The following is a 16,081-nucleotide window of genomic DNA, read 5'->3' as shown; positions in this document are numbered from 1 at the left end:
GACAGCGAGACCCTGTCTCTGAAAAATAGGAATAAAATGAAAATTTGAAGCTATCAACTCATGGTTAATTTTGTTCCTCTATACTCTTCCCCACCCCTGCTTTCAATTATTTAGAAACAAATTCCAGATATCCTATCATTTCATCTACCAATATTTCAGGTATATCTCTGATAAGAGTTTAAAAAAAAAATCACGATAACATGGTATATTCTCAATCATAATAAACTACTTATCAAGTTAATTAAACAAGATTTTTCACCCATGAGAAGTCAAGGTTACAGAACATAAACTATATTAATAGTACTATTCCCAGATACATACCTATAAAGTTGGTAGTAAAAACTTATGGTTATTTCTGGCTTTCCTCAAAAACATATCTGAAAGCAGTGGGAACACAATTGGCCCTGACACATTTATAATCTTGCAAGTACTGATCCAAATGAGGGAGCAGCCAGGTGCGGTGGTGCATGCCGGTAATCTCAGCTACTAGGAGGCTGAGGAGGGAGGGGTGCTTGCGCCCAGGAGTTCAAGACCAGCCTGGGCAACATAATGAGACCCTGTCTAAAAAATGGGGGATGGAGGTGGGGAGCAAGCATTAGTTTGATGGTGATGAAGTAGTGTGAATTAATGTATACTTAATTTACCATAGAGGCTCTCATGAGAAAATTCAGCACCAGCAGATTATTCTGGATAATTTCAGATTATTCTGAAAAGTTTCCTCTTATTTTCAATAAATTATTTTATAAAATTAAAACTTCATTTTAGGATTTAAGTTTTACAAATCAAATTTAACTTTTTAAAATTATAAAGGACGACATTAGAGAAAAGAACCAAACGGGGAGAAACTCACCTTTTATTCCACCACTTTGTGTAAACCATTTAGAATTTGGAGATTTTCTTCTAATCTCTTATGTTTCATTTTAATACCATTTGCTTATTTTGAATTGTAAAACCTGTACATTTTCATAGAAAATATAACTGAAAAAATATAGAAAACTAGCTGTCACCTCACTGTTCAGAGATAATTACCAATAATAGTTTGGTGTTTTCTTTCTACATCTAAGAAATATAAAACACATTTTTTAGTCATCGTAGCTTACTTTTAAGTGATACTAAGCAAATAAAATATCACATTAGCTAGAAAAGTATAAGCAGAGCCATAATTTATACTTTTGCTCTGATGGTATCTACAGCAAGATCAGTCATGTACTGAGCACTCACGCTGTAGCAGAAGCTATACCAAGCCCACCACTCAGGTGTGGAGATTTTCCGTTTTCATAAAACATGGCAACAATACCTTTTCCAGGAATAAGTGCTCATTTTAGAAAAACTAGAAAACAGAGATGCATCCATTCCCTCATGCAACATATACTTCCAGAGTCCCAGTATGTGCTGACACTGTGAGATCAACGGTCAGCAAGACATGCAAGCCCCTGCCCTCAGAAGGCTTGCAATCTCGGAGAAGACAAGAGGTATCTTTTTAAAATGTTTTTTAAATTTTAGAAAAGAGTAACAACAAATACCCATTTTCCCACAATCCAGAATCATCAACTGTTTATAGTATAGTTGCTTCAGATCCATAGGGAGGGAGGGAGGGAAAGAAGGAAAAGAATAAAGCACTAGCAATCGTGTGAAGTGTTTTTGTATCCCCGTGGAATCCTACTCCCTTTTCATCAACCTTCCTCATGCTCATGAATTGTTAGGTCCTTTTTTATTTTTAAAATAACTTTACCACATATATCCATATAGTCATCCTATAGTATCATTCTATGTTTCCAAATTTGGATAAATTGTGTCATAATGTACAGGGACTTTCATAACTTGCATTTTCAGGCAACACTGCACTCTTTGAGGACTCTGTGTTGATACATTTAGTATGTTCTATTTTCTCATTTTATGTGCTTGTATTCTATCACCCTTACATCACAATGTGTATATCCATTTCCCCTTCAACGGGCACTCAGGCTATATCCAATGTTTTGCTGTAACAATGCTGTTACAAACATTCCTATATATCTTCTTACACATTTGTGTGCAGATTTCTAGGGTACATGTATCCAGGTATGAAAACCCCAGGTCATACAGTGTGCACATTTTCAATTTGACTAGAAATTACCAAATTGATCTCCAAAGTATATGAGAGCTCCTGTTCCTTACATCCTCACCAAATCCTGATGTTGTCAGACTTTTCATTTTTCCCAATCTTAGGAGAAATTAATACTGATATAGACTCAATTTGCATTTCCTGATACTTTGTGAGTTTGAGCACCTCATCTGTTTACTAGCCATTGGATTTCTCTTTTGTGAAATACCTGTTTTTATATTCTATGCTCATTTTCCTATTGGATTTTTTTAAAGTTCTTTATATATTATGGCTACTAATCTCTGATTTTTATGCCGCAAGTATCTTCTCTCAGTTTTTTTTTAAACTGTGTGGTATCTTTTGCCATGTAAGTCTTTTTAAATTTTGAAGGAGAAAGCCTGTAAACTTTTATTCTTTTTTTTTTTTTTTTTGAGACAGAGTCTCACTCTGTTGCCCGGGCTAGAGTGAGTGCCGTGGCGTCAGCCTAGCTCACAGCAACCTCAAACTCCTGGGCTCAAGCGATCCTCCTGCCTCAGCCTCCCGAGTAGCTGGGACTACAGGCATGAGCCACCATGCCCTGCTAATTTTTTTGTATATATATATTTTAGTTGTCCATATAATTTCTTTCTATTTTTTAGTAGAGACGGGGTCTCACTCTTGCTCAGGCTGGTCTCGAACTCCTGACCTCGAGCGATCCACCCGCCTCGGCCTCCCAGAGTGCTAGGATTACAGGCGTGAGCCACAGCGCCCGGCCAACTTTTATTCTTGATGGTATTTTTTAAATGTCTTTTCAAAAACATCTTTCTGTATTGCAAGGTCATAAAATATTCACTGATATTTTATTCTAAGTTTTAGAGTTCTGCTTTCTCATTTTGGTCTTAATCCACCTGAAATATATTTTTTGTGTATGGTATGAGGCAGGCACCTATTTCCTTTTGGTCCACATGGAAAGCCACTTACCCAAAGACTACTTCAGAGCAATCTGTAATCCGCCCTAACCTCTACTGCTCTGTGATGCCACTTCGGTTGCACATTAAGCTCTCCTTAAGACCTAAGTCTCTGTCTGTGCTTCCTATCCTGCCCCGTCAATCTGTTTGTTGACTCCCACTCCAGTACCAAATGACACTGAGTAAGAAAAGAACTCTCTCTTCCTCCTTGTTCAGATTTCTGTTGGCTACTTCAGGACTTTTGGTGACTGGGAGGAAGATCCAGGGAGCCTTCTGGGTGCTAGTAATATCCTGTTCCCTGACCTGGGTGCTGGTTACATGGGTGTGTTCAGTCATAAAAAAATTTCATCAACTTGTAGTCCCAGCTACTTGGGAGGCTGAGGCGGAGGATCACTTGAGCCCATGAATTGGAGGCTGTAGTGTACTATGGTAGCACCTGTGAATAGCCACTGCACTCCTACCTAGGCAACATAGGGAGACCCGAGCTCTAAAAAAAGAAAAAGAAACTCAGATTATCCCTTTTTATTCCATTAATATGAATTAGAAAATGACTATTAAAATAATATCAATGGCCATTTAAATATTACCATTTGTTAAAAGTTGTGAGTAAAAATAAATGTTTATTGAATAAATGGAAATCATCCATCATCCAGAAATGGCTAAATTACATTCTACATCTTAACTCTAAGAAGTCAAGAAGTAATAAAATATTTAAGAAAAATTCTTGTCAACACAGGAAATTCTGTATTGTACTCAGAATATGGAAGACTATATCTATTTTCTTTGCTGCCCTAAGGCCTCCATGGGAGTAAAGACTGTGCCTAATAACACCTAAAAAAGCTTCCTGACCATACGAATGCCTAAGGCATGATACTTGTTTGCACTTTATATGCATTTCTTTTGTCTTAAATACCACACTAGAAAAATATTACAAGATCCACTACACAACAAAATATATAACTTAATCAACACTCCTATCCTTTGACACTGAACAGCACAATTAAAGATCAATGTAACTAATAAACAAAGGTAACCACTGGGCATCAACAGGGGCCAACATCACAAAAAGAAAGACAATCAGACACTGGCCTTTGACATGGTCTCGCTAAAAGAATCAAACCTAACCATGACCAAGTTTCTGGATCCAATTTCCAACTTACAGAAAATACAGAGGTTAGATGAACATATTAAACTACATCATGAATTCAGCAAAATCTAGTATGCAGGATTGGGAGGAGTGAGATTCCCTATATTAAAAGAGACTTAACAAACATTAATCAATCACAATGTGAGGATATGCTATTTAGATCCTGATTTTTCAAAGATTTTTAAAATCCATTTGACCAACGGAAACTTGAACCTGATTTGATATTTGCTGATAATAAGGATTTTTTTTTTGTTATAATGGCATTGTAACTATGTTTTTAAAAGAGCCCTTATTTATTATAGGTATATACCAATATATTTATGGATGAAATTATATGATGCCTTTGATTTGCTCTAAAATAATACAGGAAGACAATGACAAATGCTGGCAACAATTTGGAGGAGAAAGGGAAACCCTCATAAATTGCTGGTGGGATGTAAAATGGTAGAGCCACTTTGAAAAATCGTTTGGCAATTTCTTAAAACACTAAACATAAATCTACCACATGACCCAGCAATTTCATTCCACTCCTGGAATCACCCAAGAGAAATGAAAACATGTCCCCACAAACACTTGCAAGTGAACATTTATAGAACTGTCATTCACGATAGCCAAAAAGTGGAAACAACTCAAATGTCCATCCACTGGTGAATGGCTAAGCAAAATATGATTAAATCCAAAACAGTGGAATACTATTCAACAATAAAAAGGAACTCATTACTGATACATGGTACAACATGAATGAGCCTAAAAAAAGAAAAGTAAAAAAGAAAGGAGCCAGACACAAAAGACTACCTGCTATGTGATTCCATTTATATGAAATATCCAGAAAGGACAAATCCATGAAGACAGAAAGTAGATTAGTGGCTGCCTGGGGCCAGGGGTGGGAATGGGAATTAATTGCAAACCAGCACAAGTGATCTTATAGGGTGACAGAAATGTTCTATTGCTGGATTGTGGTGACAGTTGTGCAACTCAATAAATACACTAACAATCACTGAATTATACACTTAAAATAGGTGAATTTTATGGTATGTAAATTATACTTCAAAAAAGTTGTTTTAAAAAGGCAAGGAATACAGAGAAAGGTCAAAAGAAAAGAAACATGAGAAGATTGGAAAAACCAGAAGAATGATGTAAAATATAGCATAGAATAAGTGAATAAAAAATGAAAGGATTCATTTCTAATTTTAAAAACAATGAAAAATAGAAACAGGGAAGTGTATATGGGCCTGGTGCAGAATTAGCCACTGGGTAATGGTGATGGAAGTTGGGTAACAGGTACATGGGAGTTCATTATATATTTTGTTTACCTTGTTAAATTTGAAATTCTCCACAGTAAAAAGTTTTTTAAAAGATCAATGCATATTCCTGGTACTCAGTGACTTCTTCATGTAATTCTGGCTAGCGTGGGTCTCCACCCCGATTTAGTCTCCTATTTCTCTCAGTCTAAAGCAAAGCAACACAATCTAATGTTGCTGCTCTAACAGGCTCTCTTCAGGTGATTTCCTTGCCCTCCTCGGGAAAGAAGTTAGAGTATTAAATGAAACAATTACAGTACTGATTATGGAATGAGCACCACAGCAGTTATTAAACATGTTACAAAGACAGAAAATCATTAAGTAATTTAGCACAACAGAGAGAAATCAATCACCAGGATTATACCAATTCAGTTTGCCCCTACACTAAGGTTGCTATACTTTTCCACTTATACCCATATTGCCAGCATTTACATAATGATGCCACCTGGCATTTTAATTATAGAAATGTACAAGAGCACTGGATTGGGAGCCATAAAATATGGTCCTAGTGTGTTCTATTACCAGCTTTGTCTCTAATTTGTAAGTTGTATGAACTCAGGCACATTACTTAATCTAAGACTCAGGAATTTAATCAGTTCTTAACCTGAGGTCATAAACCTGGAGCTGGGACCCATATGTAAGCTTCAGCAGGATTGTAAGGCCTCAGAAATTCCAAGAAAGTTTCCTCTACCTATACTTCTCTGGGGGAAGGTTCTACAGCTCTCAGCAGATTCTCAAAAAGAGCCATGATTCACTTGTCCTCCTGTGACTGAACCACTTTATAATTTATCATTTTTATTTACAAACAACAAATGCTAATACCCAAAAGTATGGTTTTATGGATCTACCTGGCCAGGCTTTTAAATTCAGATTCTATATTCTTTAAATTCTACATTAACAAAATACAATGCTTCATGGTTTGCTAAAGCAATGTGGTTTTTACAACATAAACTTTCTACAATCCCACAACTTCTTAGAACACTGTAGTACGAAAATAATGTACAAGGCTTTGGGTATAACAATTTACTTTTCTATTCCCCAGATATATTAACCTGCTGAACCATCTAAAGATACATGTAAGCCTTAGAGGACTTTTAACTGTGAGTTATAAAGCAAGATCCAGGGGATCATTCTAGGCCTATCCTAATTCTCTTCCCGAGACAGACAAGGAAGAAAAAGAAAGTTCCCTAGTGAGAAACACGTTTTTAATGTTGGTTTTAAATTCTTAGTCACATATTTCAAATGTCACTTGAAATTCCTCTTGCAGTTCCCGCTTTGGTCCACAGAAAGCCATAAACCAAACCGGGAAACTTAGTCTAAGATTCCGCGTACCTTCAAACTACCAGGTACAGTACAAGGACACGGAAGAGGGAGACTGCGGACAAGGGAGGTCAGGATAAAAGTTAGAAGCGAGAAGGGCAGTGGAAGAGCAAGTTGCTATCGGCGAGGAAACCAGGGAAACCAGCAGGGATTGCAAGAGCGGCCTCCCGAGTCCTTGGGGTTACGCCACAGTTCAGCCCCTTCCCCTCCCTCAGCTCCAATCTTCCTGATCCCACCAGGCGGCCTGAGGACCCCCGCGCCGTCCAGCCCCGCCTTCCCCACAGCCCCCGCCAGAGCCCTGGAAGAAAAAGGCCGCAGCCAAATGAGTAGCCCAATGGCTCAGAGGGCCCCGCTGGGCCAAAGTTGCCCTCCTCCCCGGGAGAGTGGCCTCGGCCTCTGCCCCCTGTCCCGGCCCTGTCCCGCCCTACCTTGAGTGCCAGGTGGTGGACGCGGCCCAGGCTGGGCTCAGCCAGAAGCTGCAGCAGCCCCAGCATCGGGAGCAGCTGGAGTCCCGCGGCCAGCGGAAGACAGCCGGAGCCCGAGAGGCCCACTGGCGCCGGGGCGGCCATGTTTGCTCCAACATCACCAGCCGCTTCCTCTCCCACCCACTTCCGAGGTTAAAGGGCGGCGGCCGCCGGAAGGGCCTGGGGAGGAGGCGCGGCGGCTAGCTCTGCTAACCGTGTCGTGCTTTTACTGGAGTGTGCGAGCCAAGAAGTCGCCGAGGGGCCTAAGGTGGCCACCAAAGGACCCTTCTGTTGGCCTACCCTGTGAGGACTTTCGGTTTAGCCGGAAGAGGTGAAGCCACCTCCCTCGTGGCAGTTGCTATGACAACGGTGGCCGAGAAGGAACAGCCCCGGCCTCACCTCTGCCTAGCGGAGCTTTGGAAGCGACCTTGGGCCCCAGGGACCCCTGACGTCAGGGTGGGGACATGCTGTGGCTGCAACACGGTGCTTGGCCGTTGATTGGACTTATTTCACCGAGGGTTGACTCGGGGGAAAATATCTTAAAATTCTTGGCTTGTCATGGGGTCCCTTGGTTTTTTTCCAGGCTCTTCATCCTCAAATTTCAGGCGAAATTGCAATAATACAATTTATTGAGCCCTTATGAGGCAATTTGTTAAGCCTTTTGTTGCATTTAATCCTGGAACAATCTGATTCGAGATAGGAGGTAGGTATTATCATTATCCCCACTTTACAGGTAAGCAAACTGAGGCTTTTGAGAAATTAAGTAATTTGTTCCAGGTTGAGCTGGGAATCACATGGAAGCTCTTAACTACTGTGTTACATTGCCTCATGCTATTTCATCTGACTACTGAAGTCTGAGTCTTAACATTTTTCTCTTATTTTTGCGTGGAAATTGTCTTTGCTTCTAATCTTCACAACTTACAAGGACCTCTTTAATGGAAGGATTCAATAGTGGGTGGGTCCCCTCCTCATCATTCTTTATCAAGGAGTTGTAGAGAATATGCTTATTAAAATTGCCAATAGACTAGCCAGGTTTATTTAGTTTTTAGAATCTATTTTAGCTTGCCACACAAGTAATGCGTGCTTTTTCCATGTAATCATTTAAGCAAAGGAGGAGAAAATAAAAAACACTGGGAATCGCAGAACCAATTAACTGTCAGTGTCCTAGTGTGTTTTATGACAGAAGCAGATTCTTAAAAGTTTTTAACTGGAAGTAGGAACTGAAATTAACGTGATATATTTTAATGGTGCTAAAGTCCTACACTCAGTTTTAAAATCAATTGGAAAGTACAGAATGGGGAAGAGGGAGGGTCTAGATTTTTTTAATTGTGTGCAACCTTAATAAAAGGCACAAATCTATGAATTCTTCCCTTGACTCAAAAACCAGTACAAGTTCTGTCACACTCCCTGAAAGAGCAAAAGTAGGGCACCAAGATAAGCCAGGAAGATTGTAGTTTATCCTAAAATACCTGCGACGATCACTCAAGGGGAAAGCAATGATTACTAGGTGGTGGAGAATATCCTCTTTCTTCCCCAATCTCTGCCATGTATTGCAAATATGTAATCTTACATGTTTAAACAGAATTTTCATCTGATTCTACTACCCCCTTTTACAGATAAAGAAACTGAGAATAAGGAACTATAATTATTATTTTGTGAATCCACATAGGGAGATAATAGATTTATTTACTGAGCAATTAAAAATGTCAAGTATTCTGTTAAGCATGTTATATATACATTATCTCATTTAACATCACAAAGACCTTATTTATAAAAGCCCCAGCTGGAACCCTTATCCAGGGCCCTGCCCACAAAGCCAGCACATAATCTCTCTCCTGCATTTTTGTAAAGAAAAAGCATTTGTGTATTAGGCTGGCAGGATCCTTAGATAATCGGGAGATCCATCCACCTTATTTAACAGATAAAGAAACAAATCCAGGGAACTTAAACGACTTGCTCAATATCACACAACTAGTTGGGTAATTTTCAGCAAGCATCTTTAAAGGCAGAACTGGAACTTCAGCTGCTTCAGAATTGGATCTGTGCTTCTTGGACTTTATAGCACATGGCTTTCTAATTCTTACCATTTTAATTTTTTAAAAAGATAAAAATCCAGAGTCTGAGTAACCAATGTGTTTCAAATGAAATGCTAGAGAAACTTTCAGAAAGCCTTTTAAAAATTAGCAATATCGGCCGGGCGTGGTGGCTCACGCCTGTAATCCTAGCACTCTGGGAGGCCGAGGCGGGTGGATCGCTGGAGGTCAGGAGTTCGAGACTAGCCTGAGCAAGAGCGAGACCCCGTCTCTACTAAAAATAGAAAGAAATTATCTGGACAACTAAAAATATATATAGAAAAAATTAGCCGGGCATGGTGGCGCATGCCTGTAGTCCCAGCTACTCGGGAGGCTGAGGCAGAAGGATTGCTTGAGCCCAGGAGTTTGAGGTTGCTGTGAGCTAGGCTGACGCCACGGCACTCACTCTAGCCCGGGCAACAGAGCAAGACTCTGTCTCAAAAAAAAAAAAAAAAAAAGCAATATCAAAGAACATAGTAAGAATGTAAAATAAGTGACATTTCCCTTTAGGTGTCAAGAGGAAATACTAAAGACAGTGGATTCTCACTTCAGTATGAAACTAAATAAAGAGAAAGGTGATTTTTTTTTTTTTTTTTTTTTTTTGTTGAGACAGAGTCTCACTTTGTTGCCCAGGCTAGAGTGAGTGCCGTGGCGTCAGCTTAGCTCACAGCAACCTCAGACTCCTCGGCTTAAGCGATCCTACTGCCTCAGCCTCCCGAGTAGCTGGGACTACAGGCATGCGCCACTATGCCCGGCTAATTTTTTCTATATATATTTTTAGTTGTCCATATAATGTCGTTCTATTTTTAGTAGAGACGGGGTCTCGCTCAGGCTGGTCTCGAACTCCTGACCTTGAGCAATCCACCCGCCTCGGCCTCCCAGAGGAGAAAGGTGATTTTTAAGTGCAATTTCATTTTTTTAAAAGCAATTTGCAATGTTTGGGGTTGTTTTTTTTTCGTTGTTGTTGTTGTTTTTACTTTTTAAAGTTAGGTGCCATTTTGGAGTCTCTGGTTTTAAATTTGAATATAAGACTGTACTAAAAACAGAAATGAGCAGGTAGGATCTTAATTCCATTTAATAATGCAATAGTGACCAAACATTAAAATAGAAGACTTTTTTAGTTTCTGGAAAACAATTTTACAAGGGCTTAAAGTTGGGTTCTTAGGATTCCTTGTTTCTTTATATTTGGGAATTATGATGTGTGACCTTCACAGGGTCACACCAGTGGTATATGCCCAGGGGTTTAAGAGGAATATATTTCCTTAACATATTTGAGAGCTATATTGTACCAATCATTATTTTGGAATTGAGAGGAATAAGAATTAGGAAAAACTGGCTACAAAGACTTAATGTGGAGCACTTTTTAGACAGTTACTTTTTAAATTCTGAGAAAACTGCTACTTTTGATAATTATATTGGCCATGTGACTTTATAGTTTCAAGAAAAGATTATTTGCATAATCATCATACTGTAACTGAAAGCAGACATGTTGAGTAACAAAACAAGTTATGCCTGCTTCTCCCTGGCAACATTTTCAAAGGGACCTTAAATTTTAGCTATTGACTGAAAAAGCCTGCAGAGGCTGGAAAGACTGAACTCCTAAACTTGACTTTTAGCTTTACTCTCTTAGTTAAATGCATTTTATTTTCTATTGTCTCTAACTTTGCAGGGTCAACTAAAAGTTGCCACTAGTAGCAGAAAATGTGTAGCTTGAATCTAGTGCTATTAATAATTATTTGGTGTTAGTTTAGACATTTCCAGAAATCTTTTAAGTATTTAAAGTGCTAATATTCTCCAGTCTACCAAAAGCCAAATGCTTAAGCATTATACAAGATATCCATGTAACAAAAACACTTGTATTCCCCTAATTAATATTTTGAAATTAAAAAAAAAAATCTCCAGTTTAATGAGGTATAATTGCCATTTGTTTTTCTTATCAAAAGGGTTGTATTTCAGACCAAAATCCCCTATAAAAACAGTATAGGGAACTAGATGTCAAATTAGGGCCTGGAAATGCATTCAGAAGTCCAATGTCACTATGACTTGAAACACCATTTCTTCCACAATTGTAGCTAAGGTTTTCAAGCATTTCTTGGGGTGTGGGGGAAGCCCTTGAGAGTATCTTTTTGCAGAAAGTGATCTTCATGGAAAAGCCAGGTCCTGACAGGTAGGATGTCAGCACAATGCCCCTAACCCTTGAATCCTGTGGGTTGGAGATGAACTTCAAAAATCACTTTTCAACCTGGTGGCACAGTGTGTACCTTCTTCAGCTACAGAGCAGCCAGTTTTTCTTGATTTTATGTACATCTTTACAGAGACCTTCAGGGGAATTTGATTATCAGTTGTAAAAATAGGTTGCAGTTTTAAGATTCTACTCACCACAAAGTTCCTAGTTTTATCCCATGCCAGTTGTTCCGCTTGAGTGTTTTCTTGGGCCCTTAGTAAGTAGTTTGCTAAAGAAATGGGAAATTTTAAGCTAAAAACAGTTATTTTAAATAAAAAAAAAATTTCTGATAATTTCATTAGGAGTACTTAACCAATAGACAACCAATCAACTGTAGTTCAGGCAAGCTGTCCTGCTACATCAGAAATCTTAAAGGATTATTTTCCTTCATATAAGAAGTAAAAATCCTCCAGAAAACAGGGGGAAACGGAGTAGGGACAAAAAAAAAAAAAAAAAAACAAGAGGAAAGGAAAGGGAACCGATACTTGTGCCCATATGATGTGCTAAGCATTTTACATATATTCTTTGAAGTAGCATTATTTCTGTTTTAAAGAGGAGGAAACTGAGGCTCAGAGAAGGAAAGTAATCGAGCCAAAGCTGTAGCGCTACCTGTACAGAGCTGTCCAAATCTGGCTAACATCAAAGCCTGTGCTCATCCCAACTCCTTCATTTCAGCCTGGTAACAACCTATGAGGTCCCTGTTTTGTAAATGAGGAAACTGAAGCTCAATAAGGAACTTGCAGAAGGCCACACACCTAATAAGGAGTGGAAAACTGTGATCTCAATTTAACAATTATAAAACTCCGTCTGCTTTAAAATCTCACACCTGTGTATAGCTATGTAGATATCTGAATATCCAAGCTCCTGAAATAGTTGTTTATTAAATACAAGCAGGGTTAGAATTGCCAAAAATCGCTAATACAATCATTTGCCTCTTAACACAGCAACCTATACAATGTCTGTTCTGTTTGTCCAGATACGTTATTTCAGTGCTAATATTGTCCATGTGATCAGATTATTCAGTGGAAATATATGAGTCCCCCACTGAGTGGAAAAAACCTATATATAAACTTAAAGTATTTAAAAAAATTTTTTTCCTTAATAATAATTAACACAAAAGACTTTTTTTGTGACTAGATAAATGTGTGGGGATTTTCCCCTACCACCAGGTAAGTAAGTAATTTTGTAGTGGACAACAGCTGAGTGTCTTCTAAATTAATTATATTTTCACACTACCTGGAGATAGCATAGTGTCAGGTTTCACAGGTTGAGGGCTCAGTCCCCAAGATTGTCCCCACTTCCCCCACCGTTTATGTATCAATCATAAGTTTTAGGTTGTTTTATCTGTGTTTTTGACTGGTTATAAATCAGGGATCACATGGCCTCCTTTTTGGATTTGATTAATTTGTTAGAGTGGCTCACAGAACTTAGAGAAACATTTATGTTTACCGGTTTAGGATACAGATGAAGAGATGTACAGAATTAAGTATAGGAGAAGGGGTGTGCCACCCTCTAGAAACTTTTATGTGTTTAGCTATCCAGAAGTTCTCTGAACTTTTTTTTCCGGTGGGGCGGGTGTTATGAAGGCTGTATTATGTAGTCATAATCGATTAAACTGTGGGTCATTGGTGATCAACTTTACTTTTAGCACCTCTCCCCTCCCCAGAGGGTGGGGGTGGGGGTGGAGGTGGGGGTGGGGGTAGGAATAAAAGTCCTGAGCCTCTAATCTGGTGACCAGCCCCGATCTTGAAGATACTTAGGGACTAGCAGCCATCAGTCATCTCATTAGTGTGTAAAAAGACATCACTTTAGAGTTCTGAAGGATTTTAGGAGTTGTATGTCAGGTAGAAGATTAAATATGTATTTTATAATATCACATCCACCAAGGTCATAACTTTGTAAATCAGTGTTCTTTAGGTATTACTGAGAGGTGAAACCAGTGTACATAACCTAAACCAACCCTCTAGGGAATTCCAGCATTTACATAGAGAGGGTTTAGAATACCCCTAGTGAAAAGTGATTCCTAAGTAGGTCAGTAGTTTGTTAATAGTGAGACTTCCTTGTTTTAGAGTCACTCCCTCTTATTCTAAGGGAAACTGAAATGGATTTACTTCTTCCTAAAAAAAATGCTGTATTTTATCCTTTTTCCTGCTGGCTTATTTCATTTTATCTTGAACCTGTTGTTTCCATTGGTTCAAGATCATTGGTGTCTTCTTTATTTTTTGAAGATTCTGACATTTGCAAACATTTTCCAGTTACTACCAAAACCTAATGAAGTTAAAGATATTTGCAGTGTAGTATAATTAACTCAGTTCCACAGAATTCTGCTGCTGTTACAATGGGTTCCTATAACTTAACAATTTCCTGCCTACTCATCTTAAAAGGTTTCATCTTCATGTGGTCTCTTTTCTCCTGCTGCTGTCTCTTCCTCTTTCTTTTCTGTGAAGCATCAAGTTGTTTTACCTCTTGATTAACATTTTCACAAGTGGTCGCTCTGTTTTTGAGAAGTCTCGAAGAACTCAAGTCAACTCAGATCATTGTATTTGAAAAAATATTCAAGCCTTGGCAGGAAGGAAATTGAGGTGATTACCGAGGCAAGGAGGCAAGGTCTTGTAAGATAAACCTGCATTTAATTTACCATTTCCAAATTTTAGCATGCTAAATTGTGCAGCATTGTTTGAATTTCCATCTCCTCCAATTCATGCTGGCTATTAATCTGCCTTGGGCGGCTGGCGGTGGTGCCGTTTTTATTGTTATTTATCCAGCAGTCCCCGGAGTAAAGAGTACTCAGACCTGGTAACTGTGAGAGCAAAATATTAAACAGACACAAAAATGGCAGGGGTGGGGGTCAGGGGCTTGTAACTGAAAAAAGGCAGACCAAAACGGTTTTGACAGTTTAGATTTATTGTAACTGTCCGGCAAAGGAAGTAGACTTGGAGGTTTATCTACCAGGTTTTTTAGCTCCACCCTTCCATGGAGGAGAAGGATAAACAGGTTAAGAATTGTGGGTGGGATTGGAGAAATGCATCATCGTAAAATATTTTTTTAAATACGGACTCATTTGGGAGTTCATGGTTACTCAGAAAAGGACCCAGCATTAGCATTAACTGAGGAAGAGAGGTAAGTTGTAGGGAAAGGGCCTAGTGATTCCAAGGAAAGAGTTGGAATTCCAAAAATTCTCCATAGCCGGGAATAGCATTTGTGCAGACTTTTGGAATATAGAGAGAGGGAGTCAACATCTGCACATAAAAGGAGCTCTCAGTTTACCAACCTAGGCCCTGGCCCCACCGCCGTGACCCTCACCGCCACACGGGGAGATTGGTACCTTATTGCCTCCGTGTGGCAGACAGGACTCCACTTCTAGAGGTGGCGTTGTCCAAGGCCACCCAGCTGCTGCGTGCTGGATTTGAATCAAACTAGTATGTGTGGCCAGCGCCTTTGCTTTTACCCACCGAGCGGTAGCATGATTTCACGTCTGAGAGTTTCTTGGCGAACGAGTTGGAAATCACTGGTTTCAGAGTTTAGAAATCACTGGGAGTACGCCCCTGGATTCCTCCCCTAGCCGCTTGGTGGCTGTTTGCCTCGACGTCCCCACGTGCGCAGCGCAGACACCACCGTCCCAGGCCCCAGCCCCCGGCGCAAGTCTGCGGGGCTCTCGGGGCCTCGGCGGTCGCTGGGGGTGGGAAAAGCGCTCCCGAGCAGACTCGGCGTGCAAGGCTGCGGGGGAGGGTGTTGTCCTTACACCTAAAGCGGCGCTGCGCGCCGTGGCAGCCTCGGGTCCCGCAGAGCGGCGGCAGCGCGGGGGCTGCTACGTTCGGGGGCGAGAGCCGTCCTGAAGCAGAGAGCGTGCTGCTAACAAGTAGAGCAGACAGCGGCGCGGAGGAGTCCTCGGGCGCCAGGCCCCGCCGTGCCCGCCTCCCTCCGCGTCCTTCCGGACCCCGGAGCGACGCGGACCGCAGAGGGGGCCTGGGGGGCCGGCCGGGGGCGGGGCTGGCGCGCGTGCGCGAGCTGTCAGGCAGGCCCCGCCCCCGGCCCCGCCCCGCCCCTCCCCCTGCCCGCGCTCCGGTGTGGGGCGGGAGGGCGCTGCGGCGGCCGCGGCTGCTGGTTCCTCGGGCCATTTTGCTGTGGAGCGACGGGAGGAGGAGCTGCCGCGGAGACCCCGGGCGAGGAGTGGCGGCCGCGCGGGCACCGGGCTTTCAGCGATCGCGGGGATCTCGAGGGCGAGGGGATCGCCGGGGAGGGGGCCGGAGAGCCGCGCCAGCCACGCGGAGCGCCCCTGCCCGCCCCCTGCACCATGAGCTGGGGCACCGAGCTCTGGGTGAGTGAGTGGGGCTGGGCCGCCGGCCGCCGCGGGGATGCCGGGCGCGGGCTGCGCTCCCCCGGCCTGGGGAGGGGGCGCGGGTCCCGGTGCCCCTCATGGGCCTCGGCCGGAGCAGGGGGCGCGGCCAGCTCGCCCTTCGCGGGCGAGGGGCTCGGTGTGGCCCCGGCGGCCTGAGGGGAGGGCGGGCCGGCCCCCTCGCGGC

The 16,081-nt window shown here is 41.5% G+C and overlaps 2 protein-coding genes across 15 annotated transcripts in view; one reads left to right on the top strand and one right to left on the bottom strand.

Annotated features, from left to right (window-relative positions):
- GPR107 (G protein-coupled receptor 107) overlaps positions 1-7,575 on the bottom strand; it is a 66,397-nt gene extending 58,822 nt beyond the window's left edge. For all 4 annotated transcript variants that reach the window (XM_069476949.1, XM_069476950.1, XM_069476948.1 and 1 more), the window contains exon 1: positions 7,227-7,575. In XM_069476949.1, coding sequence (XP_069333050.1) covers positions 7,227-7,367 — 141 coding nt within the window. In that variant the 5' untranslated portion in view covers positions 7,368-7,575. The remainder of the gene's footprint in view (positions 1-7,226) is intronic.
- Positions 7,576-15,652: 8,077 nt separating this feature from the next.
- The window catches only part of FNBP1 (formin binding protein 1), a 128,455-nt gene continuing 128,026 nt past the window's right edge, over positions 15,653-16,081 (top strand). For 9 of the 11 annotated variants that reach the window (XM_069476938.1, XM_069476944.1, XM_069476939.1 and 6 more), the window contains exon 1: positions 15,677-15,876. In XM_069476938.1, the coding sequence (XP_069333039.1) occupies positions 15,853-15,876 (24 nt within the window). In that variant the 5' untranslated portion in view covers positions 15,677-15,852. Of the gene's footprint in view, positions 15,877-16,081 lie in introns of all 11 variants that reach the window. The other 2 variants (XM_069476946.1, XM_069476941.1) reach the window with 1 other exon arrangement.

This window comes from Eulemur rufifrons, chromosome 7, assembly GCF_041146395.1.
Source record: "Eulemur rufifrons isolate Redbay chromosome 7, OSU_ERuf_1, whole genome shotgun sequence".
Taxonomy (NCBI): domain Eukaryota; kingdom Metazoa; phylum Chordata; class Mammalia; order Primates; family Lemuridae; genus Eulemur; species Eulemur rufifrons.
Note: the sequence above shows the minus strand (reverse complement) of the source record. Positions and strands in the feature narration are given on the sequence as shown.